This window comes from Pteronotus mesoamericanus, unplaced genomic scaffold, assembly GCF_021234165.1.
Source record: "Pteronotus mesoamericanus isolate MK-2021 breed Mesoamerican mustached bat unplaced genomic scaffold, CSHL_Meso_final contig_164, whole genome shotgun sequence".
NCBI classification, from domain to species: Eukaryota; Metazoa; Chordata; class Mammalia; order Chiroptera; family Mormoopidae; genus Pteronotus; species Pteronotus mesoamericanus.
The window spans coordinates 3,768,045-3,784,422 of NW_026555065.1; the positions used below are offsets into that span (position 1 = coordinate 3,768,045).

At 54.7% G+C, this 16,378-nt stretch overlaps 1 protein-coding gene across 2 annotated transcripts in view; it reads left to right on the forward strand.

Annotated features, from left to right (window-relative positions):
- Positions 1 to 16,378, forward strand: part of IGDCC4 (immunoglobulin superfamily DCC subclass member 4) — a 37,411-nt gene that overhangs the window by 16,879 nt on the left and 4,154 nt on the right. Inside the window, exons 5-18 of one of the 2 annotated variants that reach the window (XM_054565276.1) lie at positions 917 to 1,057; positions 4,082 to 4,237; positions 4,967 to 5,380; positions 5,883 to 6,047; positions 6,596 to 6,733; positions 7,625 to 7,798; positions 8,807 to 9,043; positions 9,197 to 9,298; positions 11,583 to 11,766; positions 12,448 to 12,575; positions 14,112 to 14,282; positions 14,523 to 14,660; positions 15,370 to 15,475; positions 15,987 to 16,215. In XM_054565276.1, the coding sequence (XP_054421251.1) occupies positions 917 to 1,057; positions 4,082 to 4,237; positions 4,967 to 5,380; positions 5,883 to 6,047; positions 6,596 to 6,733; positions 7,625 to 7,798; positions 8,807 to 9,043; positions 9,197 to 9,298; positions 11,583 to 11,766; positions 12,448 to 12,575; positions 14,112 to 14,282; positions 14,523 to 14,660; positions 15,370 to 15,475; positions 15,987 to 16,215 (2,483 nt within the window). The remainder of the gene's footprint in view (positions 1 to 916; positions 1,058 to 4,081; positions 4,238 to 4,966; positions 5,381 to 5,882; positions 6,048 to 6,595; positions 6,734 to 7,624; positions 7,799 to 8,806; positions 9,044 to 9,196; positions 9,299 to 11,582; positions 11,767 to 12,447; positions 12,576 to 14,111; positions 14,283 to 14,522; positions 14,661 to 15,369; positions 15,476 to 15,986; positions 16,216 to 16,378) is intronic. The other variant, XM_054565277.1, reaches the window with a different exon arrangement.

The window sequence follows — 16,378 nt, forward strand, 5'->3', positions numbered from 1 at the left end:
AAAGCTCCCGTCCCAGGGTGATGCAGGAGGAAGGTCACAGGCTTTGGGGTCAGAAAGACCTGGTTTGAATCCTGGCTGCTTTACTCACCATCTGTGTGACCATGAGCTGGTTATCAAATATTCAGCTCTGGGAGGCTGTGAGAATAGCTAGGATAAGAGTAGAAAGTGCCTGGCACCTAGCAGTGCTCCACTGGTCTTACTTCAGGCCTCTCGTTGCCTCCCTTTGCCATGGGCATCTCCCGACTCCCCTGCCCCTCTGCACTTCTCCTCTCAGCCCCCTCCTCACGCTCCTCCCCCCAACCTCCAATTCCACCCTACCTCCTGGGGCTCAGCTAGTGAGCTGCTGCTCTCTCTGAGTCTGGTTTGCTCTCCCTCCAGCGCCTGGGGTCTCTGCCTCCACCTGCTGGACAAACCAGGTATTTGCCATGCTGACCCAGGGGACCAAGTCACTGAGAACTTGGCGGGAATCAGTGCTCAGGGAGTGCCAAGCCGGCGGAAACCTGGGTTCACTCCCTCCTTTTCACACATGGAAACCCCAGACCCTTTGGAGAAGGGACTTGTCAAAGGTCACATAGCAGGAAGATCATGATGCTAAAAAGTGCTGGAACTAGAAACTATGATTGTTGACTCAAAGTCTATTCATGACCCTGACGATCCTCTACCTGGAGCGTGGGTTCCATTTGGCAGGGAAGGATGGGGGTGGTGTGTTGGAGACCAGGTTATTTCTCTTCTGGCTCCAAAAGAAAGAGCTCTGAGTCCTAGCCCCACCTCTGCGGAACTATGTGGCTGCTTCCCCACCTGTTGGACGGAAGCCTGGCTGCTTCCCGTCCCACCTGGCTCAGCAGGGACACCCGGGGAGGTACACATGTGAAGATGCCTAATGGTAAGTCTGCCTGCTGGTCTGCCCTCTCTCCAGGGTCCCTGGTGTCTACCAGGGAGCAGGACGTGGTCATTGTGGCAGCTCCGGAGAATACCACAGTGGTATCTGGACAGAGTGTGGTGATGGAATGTATGGCTTCTGCTGACCCTACCCCTTTTGTGTCCTGGGTCCGACAGGGTAAGTGGAGGGAGGGCACTGGAAGGGCATGGGAAAGGAGGGAGGTGGCATCTCATGTGTCCCCAAGTCAGGAAGCTATAAGAGCAACCAGTTCATAGTCGCCAGTCTTTGGTGTGGAAGGAACTCCTCTCCCAGGGCCAAGTTTGGGTGGGGGATCTAGAAAGACTTAATCATCAATCTGCATGGCATGTTTCCATTACAAGGCACTTGGAATTTGCCACTCAGGAAATTGTTATTGAGACCTTAGTCAATGTGGGCCCGAGGCTAGTTTCTCTACCTCACTTATTTCATTCCTCACAACAGTGGCAGATGAGTGTGTGAGAGCTGGAAAGGTGCCACACAGCCAGCAAGTCAGGTGGAACCAGGCCCCCACTGCTGCAATGTTTAATTACAAAGCTGCCTGTACCCAGTGTGCCTCTGCCTTTGTGTGTTGGGCTTCATGCTGGGCACTGTGAATAAAATACCCAGATGAGGGACCCAGGACCCTCATAGTCTGGGTGAGGGAGATAAGACACACAGCCATGAAGAGAGGCTTGACAGTATCAGACAGCAAGTGATAAGTGCCAAGTGGGACTGCGTTACAGGAGATGCTATCGGCATAATGAGAGCACTGGGCCAACCTTCATCTTGCAGCCTACTGAGCGCTCACACCCGCTCTCCTGCCTGGGCTTCCGAGAGCCCTTGGGGGAGGGGAGGGGAGGGGCCAGGACTATTCCCAGTGGGCAAATGAGAGAGCAGAGGCTGTGAGGCAGGTGCGAAGCCAGGACCCAAACTATAGAGCTAGTCCTTTCTGCTCTGCCACTCCCTACAGTTCTGAATGGAAGAAAAGCAAGGATTATCTTTGTTTCCATTTGTTCATAAGGAATGATTTGTCCCAAGCTGACGGCAGAAGTTAAGTCTTAAACCTAGCCCTCTTTACCCTTCTTCCCTGGCTCAATCAGTTCCCCTACACTGCCTCCTTTTTGTAAGTTTGTATCTCACATTCAAGAGTACATAATGAATACATAGAGTTTAAAGAAAAATAATAAACCAGCCCTGGCCGGGTGGCTAAGTTAGTTGGAGTGTCACCCTGTACAGCAAAAGGTTTCAGGTTTGTCCCCAGTCAGGGCACATACCTAGTGTGTGGGTTCGATCCCTGACTGGGGCTTGGGGGAGGCAGCCAATCGATGTTTCTCTCTCACAGCAATGTCTCTCTGTCTCTCTCTGTTTCTATCTCTGTCTCTCTGTCTCTCTTTGTCTCTCTCTCTCTCTCTCTCTCAACATATCCTTGAATGAGGACTAAAAAAAAAAAAAAAAAGGAAAAATAATAAACCAAACAGCTATTTACCTTTGCCCACTGATGTGATGAGATAGAACCGTTCTGAAGTCTTTGCACCTCCTTTACCTGCATGGCCTCATTGGACCTATGACATTTGCCTAGTTAGGGGGATCCCAGGGCCCGCAGGGACCTCATACTATTATTGGAGTCAGCCTGTGATGTTGCCCGGAAGTTCTAAGGTCAGTGTTTCTCAAACGCTGACCATGCACCAGAATGAATGACCAGGGAGAAAACTGCAGGCTCCCTCCCTTCACGTCTGGAGAGTTGCAACCCAGGAATCAAGTGCCCTAGGTCCTTGCTACCAAACCAGGGATCGTTGGATCTACTGCCTGGGTGCCTAGTTAGAAGTGCAGAATCTGGGTCCTGCCCTAGGCCTCTGCATCTTAGAGTCCCCTGAAATTCCATGATTTGGAATCATATAAGGATTGGAGAATTGCTTTTCCAGAGGATTCTGACACTGGTAGTTTGGGGAACTCACCTAGAGAAACTCTGCTAATAACACGGCTAGACAGAGGCTGGGAAAAGAAAGGCCCCGAAAGGACTTCATTCCTGACCCTGGGCACAGTTCCTTTTCCAGGACCTTACTCTGCAGGGCAGGGCAGGGACTTCTGTTTTATTTTCTTCTGATGGCAAACGTAATATGTGTTCATTGTAGAAAACTAGGAAAAAGCAGAAACAGAAAACATCTCACCATATCTCAGATGTAAAAGTTGTTAAAGTATGTATTTTTTCCAGATTTTCTTCTATGCACTTGTACATTTTCCCCTGAAATTGAGAGCATGTGGAATGTACAATTCCGAGTCCTACTTTCATTCAACAGTGTCTCATAAGCATTTTCCCCATCTTTAAAATTTTTCCAAAAAATAATTATGACTATATGATATTCCGTCGTTTGAATATAGCTGTAATGTAATTTTCCAGTTCCTACTGCTGAATTTTTAAGTCTTATCAGTTGCCCACTATACCCAGTAACACTGCAGTGATCAGCCCTGCTCACATCTCCCCGGGACAGGCGCCCGTAGGTGGAATCGCTGACTTCAAGGTTCAGGCGGAGCCCCTGTTAGCCCTTTACCCTTTCTCCCACAACGCAACTGTTTTTAAACACTTTCTCATTATGATAGGTGAAAAATGAGCTCTGTATTTTGATGTGCATTTCTTTGATTACGTGAAATTGAACAATTTCTTTGTGTGTGTTTCTTGGCCATTTACATGTTTCCCCCTGAATTTTCTGTCCATGTCCATAAGGCAAGGACTTTAAAATGATTTCCATTTCACATCAAGATGAAAGTCTCTGCACATATTCCAATGTTTAATATTGATCAGACCTTTCCAGTCCCATTTCATCACAGTTCCTGAGCCAGGGCCTTATAGGAGTGTGTCCTTCTTGGGAAAATCAACTTCAGCATCAATGGAAATAGTAATAACTGACTAGTGTACTGAGCACTTCTTACGCAGCTGCATTGTGCCAGCGGTTCTCCCAAACCTTGTTCATTCCACTCCCACAGCAGTCCTTCCAGCGAGGGACTATTTCCTCATATTACAAGAGACCCTAAGATTCAGAGAAGGTCATTAAAGCAAGTGGAAGAACTGAGACTCGAACCGGCTATGGCTTCATAACCTCAGTGCAGAGAGGCTCCGAGGTCCGGAGAGTGGCTGGAGGGCAATCCTCCCCTCCCCCCTCCATGGCTTTCCCTTCTCTTCCGCAGACGGGAAACCCATCTCCACCGATGTCATCGTCCTGGGCCGCACCAACCTACTGATCGCCAGCGCGCAGCCCCGGCACTCGGGCGTCTACGTCTGCCGCGCTAACAAGCCCCGCACGCGCGACTTTGCCACCGCCGCCGCCGAGCTTCGCATACTGGGTGAGGCGGGGTGAACCGAGAGGTGTGCGGGACACCGCGTTGGGGCGGGTTAGCTGGGGACGAGGGAAGAAGAGGGATGGGGCGAGGGTGGGGCGTGGGCAACTGGGCGTGTTGGAGGGATTGAGAGACGACGATGTCCTGGAGGATGAAAAAGGGGTAGGGCCGGCGGGGAGGAGGTCGTAGGGCGGGGATCCTGGAGGGGACGGACTAGTTCGCAGGCGGAGGGGAAGTGGTGGAAAGAGGTCGGAGGACGGAGTTGGGAGAGTCGAGTCAGGGAAAGAAGGAGGGGCGGTTAGAGCTTGGGCGATTGGACGGTGGGAAGGGGAGGTCTGGGTGGAACTTAGGTAAAGTTCCTAACGGGGGCGGTGTGGGACTGAGGTTCCTGGAAAGGGGTGCGGGGTTGGGGGGTGGGGAATAGTGGACCTGAGTGGTACTAAGAAAGCAAGGGGACGAAGTTGCTCCGGACGGACAAAACTGCAGACAGGAGTGAATCTGGCAGGGGAGAAGGAGGTGATAAGCGAGGAAGTGGGGTTAGACCCAGGAGGAGAGGAGGCTGAGGAGACCTGGTCAGCGTGGGGCTCGGGTAAGTGGGGAGCAGAGGTAGAGGGGTGACTCAGGGAGCAGTTAGGGAGATTGGAGGGGATGTGGGAGCCAGTTGGGGTATTTGGGAGAGGGGCACAGCCCCCAGTGGCCGGAGCGCGCGGTCACCGTCCTCTTTCTCGTCCCCAGCGGCTCCTGCCATCTCGCAGGCGCCCGAGGCGCTGTCTCGGACGCGGGCCAGCACCGCGCGCTTCGTGTGCCGCGCGTCCGGGGAGCCGCGGCCTGCGCTGCGTTGGCTGCACAATGGGGTGCCGCTGCGCCCCAACGGGCGCGTGAAGGTGCAGGGCGGCGGCGGCAGCCTGGTCATCACGCAGATCGGCCTGCAGGACGCCGGCTACTACCAGTGCGTGGCCGAGAACGGCGCGGGCACAGCGTGCGCCGCCGCGCCGCTGGCCGTCGTAGTGCGCGAGGGGCTGCCCAGCGCCCCGACGCGGGTCACGGCCACACCGCTGAGCAGCTCCGCCGTGCTGGTGGCCTGGGAGCGTCCCGAGCTACACAGCGACCAGATCATTGGCTTCTCCCTCCACTACCAGAAAGCTCGGGGTACGCCTGCGGGGGTGGGAGGAGACGTATCAGCAAAGGCTCAAGCGGGGACAAGTTGGGTGACTGAAGGGTCGCCTGTCGCTGCCTTCGGGGTTAGGACAGGATGAGGTGGGACCCCACGGAGGGTGCCGCGTAGATATGGGTTAGGCCTGGTGCTGGAGGGGTCAACGTGGCACATTACTCCTCTGTCAGTTTACAGGAGAGAAAGGAGAGGATGCTTCTCCTCCCAGGGAAAATGCCATGGCATTTCTGGAGCCAGCTATTAAATGCAGTAGGAGTCGCTTCAGTTAGATGCCAGAAAGAACTTCCTAACCAGCAGAGGGATTAATGCTGTGCAACTACAAGCCAAGGGAGTTTATACTCGCCAATACAGATTATCTGGGATGATTTAGCTATAAATAGACTATTCTTGAGACTGGGACTATATGGCAGCCTCCAGCTGGTAGGCCCCCCTGGTAGTGTTCCTGTGACAGTTCCTTTGTCCCCTGTGTCACCGTGCCAGGCATGGACAATGTGGAGTACCAGTTTGCAGTGAACAATGACACGACAGAGCTACAGGTGCGGGACCTGGAACCCAACACGGACTATGAGTTCTACGTCGTGGCCTACTCTCAGCTGGGGGCCAGCCGCACGTCCGCCCCAGCGCTGGTCCACACACTGGATGATGGTAGGGCCTCTCCACCTGCAGTGCGCGCCTTGGGGTCCAGAGAATTCCCTAGGAATGGTAGCTGGGCTTCTCTTTACTAGTGAACGCCAGGCAGGAACTTCTACCTGCTTTGTGTCATCTTTTGTACCCTCAAAGGGGTAGGCGTGGTTTCTTCTCCCCAATTTACAGTTGGGGAAACTGAGGCCCAGAAAAATGAGAGTGACTTGCCCAGGGTCAGTAGGACAGTTGGGACTTGAGATCTCAGTTTGTGATTTCCTGTATCATGTGGCCCTTTTTCCTGACCCCCATATACCATCCAGTCAAGCAGGGACCAGTGACTGTAACCCACTGGGTGTGGAAGATTGTGCCCCCAACCTTTTTTGGGGTGGGAAGGATGTCTCCTCCTCTCCAGCTTGGGGCTCCCCTGAGAGGCTCCCTTTCCTCCCTCAGATCCTGGTCCTGGGCCTACTTCTGACTTGCTGTGTGACCTGGGCAAGTCTCTGACCGCTCCTGGGCCTCACCTTCCACGTCGGTGGAGCAGAGCTCATGCTGATGTTCTTCTGTCTCAGTCCCCAGTGCAGCGCCCCAGCTCTCCCTGTCCAGCCCCAACCCCTCGGACATCAGGGTGGCGTGGCTGCCCCTGCCTCCCAGCCTGAGCAATGGGCAGGTGGTGAAGTACAAGATAGAGTACAGTTTGGGAAAGGAAGGTGAGTGGAGGCAGGGTGCGGGCTCCACCGGCTGGGAGTTGTGTCTGCGAGGAGATGGTCAGAGCCTCCGAGGAGCCGAGCAGAGCTCGGGGAGCCTGAGGAGGTTAGGCAGTGCAGGGAAGCAGGGAAGGTGGGCCCGGGAAAGAGGAGCGTGGGCTAAGGGTAGAGGTGGCAGGAATGAAAGCAGGGCTAGCTCAAGGCAGAGAGAGGCTTGCATTCTGCCCCCCGCCTCCACCTGCAGTGCATCATCCTCCTGAATCCCTGCCTCAGTTTCCTTATCTGTGAAATGAAGCAGGTGGCCTAGGAGGCCCCTGGGGTCCCTTCCAGCCCAAAGAGCAGATGGGGGATAAGGAGGCAGGGGATGCTTGTGAGAGGGGGGAATAGAGCATCGGACGGGGTGTGTTAGGGCAGATGTCGGTAATCCAGGGCAGGAGTTTGGAAGGGACAACGAGTTAGGAGAAGGCAAGTGGCTGGAGGGCCAGGGCCAGGTGAAGGCGGAGGGAAAGGTGAGCCAGGGGGCTTGGGGTGGTTGTCAGGGCCCTGGAAGGCAGGTGGTGCCTGCTGGCCCTCACAGCCAACCCCTTGGCTTGCGCCCTGGCTCTGGTGTGTGTGTCGGAGGGGGGTGTCAATGACCGCTCGTGGGGAGTGGGGATCACATGCCATGATGCGCCCGACTCGGAGCTGAGGCTGATGAGTCAGGTGGGGTGGGAGGCCCAGGGTCAGCCCTGGAGCCGTGGATTCCATCTGGGCACTGAGGAGCCAATGCTGAGAGGGCCTCAGGCTCTGATGGGCACTGAGGAACCAGGATCTGAGGTGGAAGAGTCTACGTAGGGGATGCGAGGGGTCATTGTCTTCAGGTGGCCTCCCAGCAGCCAGTCTTTTCTGTCTCAGCAGATCAGATTTTCTCCACCGAAGTGCCAGGGAATGAGACGCAGCTTACGCTGAACTCACTTCTGCCCAACAAGGTGTACCGCGTCCGGATCTCGGCAGGCACAGGGGCCGGCTATGGGACGCCCTCCCAGTGGGTGCAGCACAGGACGCCCAGTGTGCACAACCAGAGCCACGGTACGGGCTCAGAGGGGACAGGACCAGGGGGCGTGCATGACTGTGTGTGTATGCGTGACCTTGGAACCCAGACCCAGCCACCCTCTCCATCAGAGACCTGCCATGGCTCCCCCTGTGTGCTGGTTAGGGAGGATGGGTGGAAAGGTGAAGGGCTGGCCTTTGCAGGCACATCTGGGCTCCTGTGCCCCTTCTGCTGTGTGCCCTCCTTCAAACCACTCACAGCTCTAAGGCTTCATTTACTTGCAAGCGAGGCATGAAGATTGATAATGAATGTATTGTAAACAAAGTATTTAGTACACAATAGCTGTTAAGTAGCAGCTGTTCCATGATTATGACTGGTACTGGTTTTGTTGAAAGGCCCAAGAGGAGAGTGACTAAATGCAGACAAACCGTGGTGCATATACTATCTGTGTGACCTCGGGCAAGTTGCTTAACTTCTCTGAGCCTCAGTTTCTTACTTGTAAAATGGGGGTAACAGTATTTTCATTGTGTTATAGCGCTGTGAGAATGAAGTTAAGATATGTGTATGAAGTGCTTAGAACAGCATCTAACAGACAGTGAGCTCCCCACATTTAGTTTCCAAGTAGGCCCCCCACTCCAATGGCTCCACCCCTCCTTCCCGGCCTCTGCAACCCTGGCGGCCCCCTTGCCTTGCCCAGTACCCATGCAGTCATTCCTGCAGAACACTTGCAGACCCTATACTGTGCCGGGACTGTCGGCCCTGCCACAGAGGTGTTCCTTGCTCATGTCTGTGCAAAGGCCCAGGAGACAGCGCCCCCCTGCCAGCACTCCAGGCTCGTGGAGCGGTGAGCTCACCGCTAGACCTGCCCTGGCCAGGCACTTAGAGTGGTGGCTGAGAGGTGATCATTGGGAGGAGACTGGCAAGGCTGTCACTCAATGCCGTCTTCCTGCTTTTTGCCTCCTCCTGCCTCTTCCCCATCTCCCATCCCTGGCCACCTCCTCTTCACCCCCCATTCACCTCCTCCTCCTTCTCATCCTGCTCCCCAGTCCCTTTTGCCCCTGCAGAGTTGAAGGTACGGGCAAGGATGGAGTCCCTGGTTGTGTCCTGGCAGCCGCCCCCTCACCCCGCCCAGATCTCTGGCTACAAACTGTACTGGCGGGAGGTGGGGGCCGAGGAGGAGGCTGATGGTGAGAGCCCCCCAGGGGGCCGTGGAGACCAGGCTTGGGATGTGGGGCCTGTCCGGCTCAAGAAGAAAGTGAAGCAGTATGAGCTGACCCAGCTAGGTGAGGAGGGCTGGGGCGGGGGTGAGCGAGACCGACTTAGCTTCGGTGGGGGACTGGGTAAGCTGGGTGCAGGAGATGGAATCCTTTTGGGGGAGGAGAGAGTGACCCCAGAGGTTCCTCTAGCTAGTGAGTGACCCCTGTGACCTTCCCCAGTCCCCGGCCGGCTGTACGAGGTGAAGCTTGTGGCATTCAACAAACACGAGGACGGCTACGCGGCAGTGTGGAAGGGCAAGACGGAGAAGGCTCCCACACCAGGTGAGGGGGCACAGGCGAGGGGCCTGTGTACGGCTCCCTTTCTCTTCCCTCTGGGCCTTCGTGGTCAGGCTTTCTGGTATCCTCAGCCACCCCCAACCCCCTTCCCCTGGGCTTGGGGGGTCCTCTTCTAGGCCCAGACAGCCTCTGCCATAGAAAGGAGCTCCAAGCTGCGCACTGTCTCTAGGCCTGCCACCGTGTTTTCATTATGTATGAGCGGTGCTAATTTGGAAGGTTTGGAAGGAGAAACCCTGCGGTCGATCAGTGACTTCTGACCCCAAGTTTGACCTTTGGACAATTCTTAAAATACATGCACCTACATCACACTATCAGATTATCTCTCTACTCTAGGCAGGTAGATTATCCCTATGTGGCCCACTAGGAAACTGAGGCTCAGAGAGGCAAAGGGACTTGTCCAAGGTCGCACAGAGCTGGGACAGGAACCAAGACCCCCGGCTCCCAGGCAGAAGCCTCCCCGCCGCGGTGCATTGCCTGGGCCCTGCCCTGGACACCACCATTGCTGGTGATGGCCTTCCCTCGCCCCAACTTCCCAGGTCAATTTTTACCCACGTGGTTAATGGAAGGAACATGCAACCAAGGCCAAGAAACCTGGGTTCTAATTCCAGTTTGCTTGCTCAGCACATCTTTTCCTGAGTGTCTACTATGTGCCCTCTGTACTGAGAATTTAGTGGTAAACAACACAAGTAGGGGACCTGCTCTCATGAAGTTCATTTTATTTTTTGTTTAGGTAATGAGCACATCATTCATATATTCATGAGAGAGGGCTTGCTATGTATGTCTTAGTTTAGGCTGCTATAACAAAACTACCATAGACGTAAGCAACTAACATTTGTTTCTCACATTTCTGGAGGCTGGAAAGTCCAAGACCAAGGCACTGACATAGTTTCTGGTGAGAGCCTGCTCCCTGACTCACAGATCACTGGCCATCTTCTCACCGTGGCTGGAGCACTCCCAGGCTCTCTTCTGTAAGGGCACTGGTAGGGAGTGGGAGTTTACGTCCTCCCCAAAATTCGTATGTTGAAACCCTACCCTCCAATGTGATTTATTAGGATATAATCAGGGATCAGATGCAGTCATGAATGTGGAGCCCTCGTGAATGGGATTAATGCCCTTTTAAGAGTCAAAAGAGAGGTAGCTCCTCTCACCGCTCTTCACCACGTGATTATACGTCATGCTGTGAGCCGTCCGTCTGAGCCCGGAGGGGGCTCTCACCAGAGCTTTCCCACGCTGGTGCTCTGATCTCAGACTCCTGCCTCCAGAACTGTGAAAAGTAAATTTCTGTTGTTCAGGAGCCACCCAGCCTATGGTACTTGGTTGTGGCAACCTGAGTAGACAGAGACAGGCAGCAATGCCTCTAGGGAGTGCTCTGCCGTTGGTTAAATTTCAGCATATGAACTTGGCGGGGACACAAACATTCAGTTCGTAACAATGTGTCAGATACCACAAGAAGGAAACAAGTGCTGATACATCATACAACATGGAGGAATCTTAAAAGCATTATGATAAATGAAAGAAGCCAGACATACAAACTCCACATACTCTATGATCTCATTGATAGGAAATATCAGAGGAGGCAAATCCATACAGACATAAGGCAGATTTGTGGTTGCCAAGGGCTGGAGGAGAGGTGAAATGGGGATTCATGGGTAAAAGGGACAGGGTTTCTTTGCAGGGTGATAAAAATTTTGCGGAATTAGTGTAGGTGGCATTGTGCAGGTACTAAACCTTGTGCAGGTACTAAAAACCACTGTGTTGTACATTTAAAAACTGAATGTTATGGTATGTGAATTATATCTCAAAAAACAAAAAACAATATGCCAGATCCTTTTCTGAATACTTTGCAAATATTAACTAACTTAATCCTCATAACGATACTATGAGGCAGCACTCTTAGAAGCCCCGCTGACTGAATAGGGGACGGAGACATAGAGGGGTTAAGCACCTTCTCCAAGGTTACACAACTGGTGAGTGGCAGAGCTGGAATTTGAAGCAGGGTAGCCTGGCTCTAAAATCTGTGCTCTTAATTGCTTCCTCTTTCTCTTACGGTCTGCTATATATATGGACGTTGGCAAAAAAATAAAATCACTTAAATTTTTGGGAGCCTCAGTTTCCTCATCTGCAAAGTGGGAATGATGCTACCGAACTCACAGGATCAAAGGAGAAAGGGTAGATGGACATGACTGTGAACTGGGGGCTGTAAAGCCCCATACACTTTTAGGGTTAGTGTCCCTCCTCCCTTCGCCACACTCTAATTTTCACCTTCCAGACCTTCCCATCCAGAGGGGGCCACCCTTACCCCCTGCCCACGTTCATGCGGAATCGAACAGTTCCACGTCCATTTGGCTTCGGTGGAAAAAGCCCGACTTCACCACGGTCAAGATTGTCAACTACACTGTGCGTTTCAGCCCCTGGGGCCTCAGGAATGCCTCCCTGGTCACCTATTACACCAGGTGGGAAGGAGGGGCTCGCGCCGTAAAGGGGGGAGGAAGGCAGCAGGTGGAGAGGAGGAGAGGGAGCCTGGGGGATTCAGAAACCTGCGGGGCTCATGCCTTACCCTGGGGGAAGATTGAGGGTCTGGCCGGTGGCAAAGGACAGCCCATGCGACCCCACCCCCTGCAACAGGGCCTTGTGCTGAACCCTTGGGAACGTGATGCAGGCAGACCTATTTCTTTACCCTCAGAGGGCTCCCAATATGATGGTGAAGGGACAGCCCAGCTGCTGTCCTGAGAGGGCCCCCAGTCAGATGGAGACAGAGCCCCTGTCCTCAGGAGCTGCTGGTTGGGCAAAGAAAATATTGCATAAAAAGCAATAGATGTATACAGTTGCAGCTAAAGTAAAATTAAATCAAGGAAAAATGCATCAGAGATGGTTCCTCGAGTGAAGGATGACTTGGATTAATCCAGGAAGGTTTCCTGGAGGAGGGGGACTGGCTTGGAGATGGGACATGGAGCATGATACCCTGGGAGCAGCGTCCATCCAGGCCTCTCTGTAGGTTCTCTGGCTGGTGTCGGTGGCCCCCTTCTCCCGGTAGGGCCTGGGGCTAGCGCTGGGGGCAGGAGAGTAGATTTGGAGGAGCTGCCCTGGTAGGAGGGTGTGCCTGAGAGCCCTAGTCACATTTCTTGCCTTGGCAGCTCTGGAGAAGACATCCTCATTGGCGGGCTGAAGCCGTTCACCAAATATGAGTTTGCGGTACAGTCCCACGGCGTGGACATGGACGGGCCTTTCGGCTCCGTGGTGGAGCGCTCCACCCTGCCTGACCGTGAGTGGCCCCGCAGCCCTCTTGCCACCAACCTGTCTTTTACCCAACTCTTTGCCCAGAAATGCTCTTTTCTGAAATGTCCCTCAGAACCCCACAAGGGCGTGTCATGTGCTTGCATTCACATAGGCCAGTCCTGTGCTGGTCTTAACCTTATTTATCCATAAAAATAGTTTAGGATTAAGAGGAGCAGCTTCCTCTGAGAGGCTGTGCCAAGCCCCACTGAGCCGGTGGAGAGGGGCCGGGGGGAGGGAACAGGTGTCCTGCACTCTGCATATGGGTTCCCATCCTGCCTCCGACACACAGGTAAACTTGGGCAGGTTCCTTCCCCAGCCAGGGCCCCTGCGTCCTCATCTGTACAAAGAGAGGGTGGGGCTGTTCACTCTGCAAGTCTGTGACTCTGGAACTCTCTGGAAATGGCATTTCAAGACAAAAGGACTTTTGTTCTCACAGCGGAGGCTCTTCAGTTCTGCTGGCCCTAACAGTGTTCACCTTCCCACGGCCGGAAGACCTTCGTCCCAGGACCTGACATAGGAAGATGCGTGTGGGGTGGGGTGTGGAGGCCCTCTGCTCTCATGAATTTGATTTTTTAAAAACTGCTTTCAAATTGTTTCTCACCCCACTATGACCTCCGTTATTATCATCTTAAATTGCATACAGAATTCAGGGCGACCCAGAGTTTTCTTGAAGTAGACTTTATGACGTTGGGTTCCCAGCACAAGTGACTGGGCTATGGAGGGGAGTGGTTTTTCCTTCTCTAGGTGGGGAAACTGGAGCTTGAGAAGCAGAGAGCCACCTGGGCTCAGAGAGGTGGCTCTGTTACACCTTAGTGGCCTGGGTCCCCGTCCCACCCGCTGTCAGGCCTTGAAGCCCTGGACTCCCAAATCTCTGTCCTTCCCAACTCACCAGTCACCCTGGGTCCCTCCTTCTCGCCCTTCCTCGTCCACCTCCACCTCCCTAGATCAGCATCTTCTCTAAAAACAAAGCACGAGGTCTGCCAAGGTGGCACTTCTCACGCTGGGGTGCCTGTGACCCTGGAGGACCAGGGGCATAGACACAGGCCACACAGAGCATCAAACACTTTCACTTAAAGACTTGCGTGGCAAGGGGGGTTAGGAACTTTAAATAATTGTAAACACTATTTTTATATTAAACTTTACCATGGGACAGATGGCAAACTTACTGTGACAGTTTAAAATAAAATATAAAAAGCCTTCCAAAAAGTTTTGAGCTCTGTTCCCAGCTCCCGAGAGTACCAGTCTCCTCCACCCTTGGACATTTCTGGGTGTGGAAGTTTAGGGAGCTCTGCTCCAAGGAGGGGAGAGGCGTTTCAGGGAGGGGAGGCACAGTGGTGAAGCCCCCACCCCAGCTGTTTTGTAAAATTCCCCAGTTGGAGACCAGACCTCATTTTGCTTTGTGGTTTGTTCCAGCGAAGGAGGAAGAAGAGAGGCCATGTCTGCATGCCCTGTCTCACGACCGCCCCCAGCACTGGGGCTCCTAGTGACCTTGCCTCTCCCCTTCTCCTCCCCTGCACCCCAGGGCCTTCGACACCCCCATCTGACCTGCGCCTGAGCTCCCTGACGCCGTCCACTGTCCTGCTGCACTGGTGTCCCCCCACGGAGCCCAATGGGGAGATCGTGGAGTATCTGATTCTATACAGCAACAACCACACTCAGCCCGAGCACCAGTGGACCCTGCTCACCACGGAGGGTGAGGACTCCTGCCCCGAGGCTGTTGGAGCAAGAGCTTCCCCTCCCTCTTCCCCGGTTCCAGCCTCTCTGATGGCTTGATTCATAGTGAGAGTGCCGCTGAGGTTCTAGGGTTTCAGGGAGAAACAGGCAGAAGCTGCTGCCTGAGTGGGGGAAGTGGACTTTCTCAGACCTGCTTCCCACCCGGTCCCACCCCCACTCAGCCCACTAGCCTTGCTCTCCCTGCTTCCCCGCCTGCCAGGAAACATCTTCAGTGCTGAGGTACGTGGCCTTGAGAGCGACACCAGGTACTTCTTCAAGATGGGGGCGCGCACAGAGGTGGGGCCCGGGCCCTTCTCCGGCCTGCAGGACGTGATCACGCTCCAGGAGAAGCTCTCAGGTACGAAGGCAGGAAGGGGACGTGGAGTCCATCCTGAGGCCCCCAGAGGCCCCCGGAATTGACTTCTCACCCTAACATTGTCCCCTCCAAGGCCCTGAAGCCAGGGCCTTGTCTTGGATGGCCGCCCTCCTAGTTTGGTGCTGAGAGGACAGATTTGAAGGGGAAGCAGGTGCGGGATGGCTCAGTGGCGATTCGGCTGAGACGTCAGATTTTTGGGAGACTGGCTTGGTCCCTTTGGGAGATTGCTTTGATTGGAGAGTTGGCTGGGGGAGGCGAGGAGCTGTATGGGGAGCTGGTGGGCAGCAGGGCCGGCGCTGTAACTTGCAGGGCCTGGCGTGCAATGAAAATGAGGGGTTCCTTATTACAAAGTTAGGAGGAATTTCCAGACAGTGACAGCACAGCATTAAACCGAGCACAGAGCCCTTCTCAGCGTGAGCTCGGGGCCACTGCACTTCCTGCCCGCCCACGAAACCAGCCCTGCTTGGCGGGCAGGTGGGTGTCCAGTCGGGAGGACAATTGGAGAGAGAGGTAGCTGTGGTCTCTGTGATGCTGTGGGGCCCTGCTGTCCTTGCACCAGAAATTCTGAGTGTCCAAAGAGTGAGACTCGAGCCAGCAGCCCCCGAGGAAACCACACAAAGTCCTGATCTATGAACCCTGGGTCTTCTCCTGTCCTTGACCTGCCCTGTCCCCTCTCTCTCCCCCAACCCAGACTCCTTGGATGTGCACTCAGTCACGGGCATCATCGTGGGCGTCTGCCTGGGCCTCCTCTGCCTCCTGGCCTGCATGTGTGCTGGCCTGCGCCGCGGCCCCCACAGGTGCGCGAAGGAGCCGGTCTGACCACAGAGAGGAGAGATTTCCAGGAGGATGAGTAGTGAGAGTGCCGCTGAGCTTCTAGGGGTTTCAGGGAGAAACAGGTAGAAGCTCCTGCCTGAGCTGAGATGAGAAAGCAGGAAAAGTGGCCATGACTTGCCCTAGGCACCCCCACCAACCCCATTGAAGTTAGGACTCTGGGCTGTCCTCATGAGAGTGGGGATGACTTTGGGGGAGCCCCCAGCGTACCCCCTCAACAAGGGCATACAGAGGCAGAGCTGCCTGTCTCCTGCTTCCCCTGTAGCTGCTAGCATCTTGGCAAGAGGGACCCCAAATCTCCAGATGCCTGGAGCCAGGGGAGGACGGGTACCATTTGCAGTGTCACAGCTTTTTTGAACGGTTTCCTCCTCAAGTCCCAGAGATGGACAGGAACCTGCCCAGGAACGTAGGCCAGACTAGACCCCAGTCCCACCCCCACCCTCACTCTCTGACTGCTGTGCCGGTCTCGCCTTCCAGGGAAGCCCTCCCAGGCCTGTCCTCCACGGCCACTGCTGGCAACCCTGCGCTGTACTCTCGAGCCCGTCTTGGACCCCCTAGTCCCCCAGCTACCCATGAACTGGAGTCGCTCGTGCACCCCCGTCCCCAGGACTGGTCCCCACCACCCTCAGACATCGAGGACAGGGCTGAAGTGCACAGCCTTATGGGTGGTGGAGTTTCCGACTGCCGGGGTCACTCCAAGAGAAAGGTGAGCCTGGATCCTGTATAGGTTAGTCCCACACTGTGTCACCAGGGGGCGCGAGAGCATAACGGGTGACCCTGTGAGAGAACCGCTCCCCGCTCCCCGCCCCCCACACCCCACCTTCCTCTAGGCCAGCTGCAGAAGAAAAGGCACTGTCTCCCCCTCCACG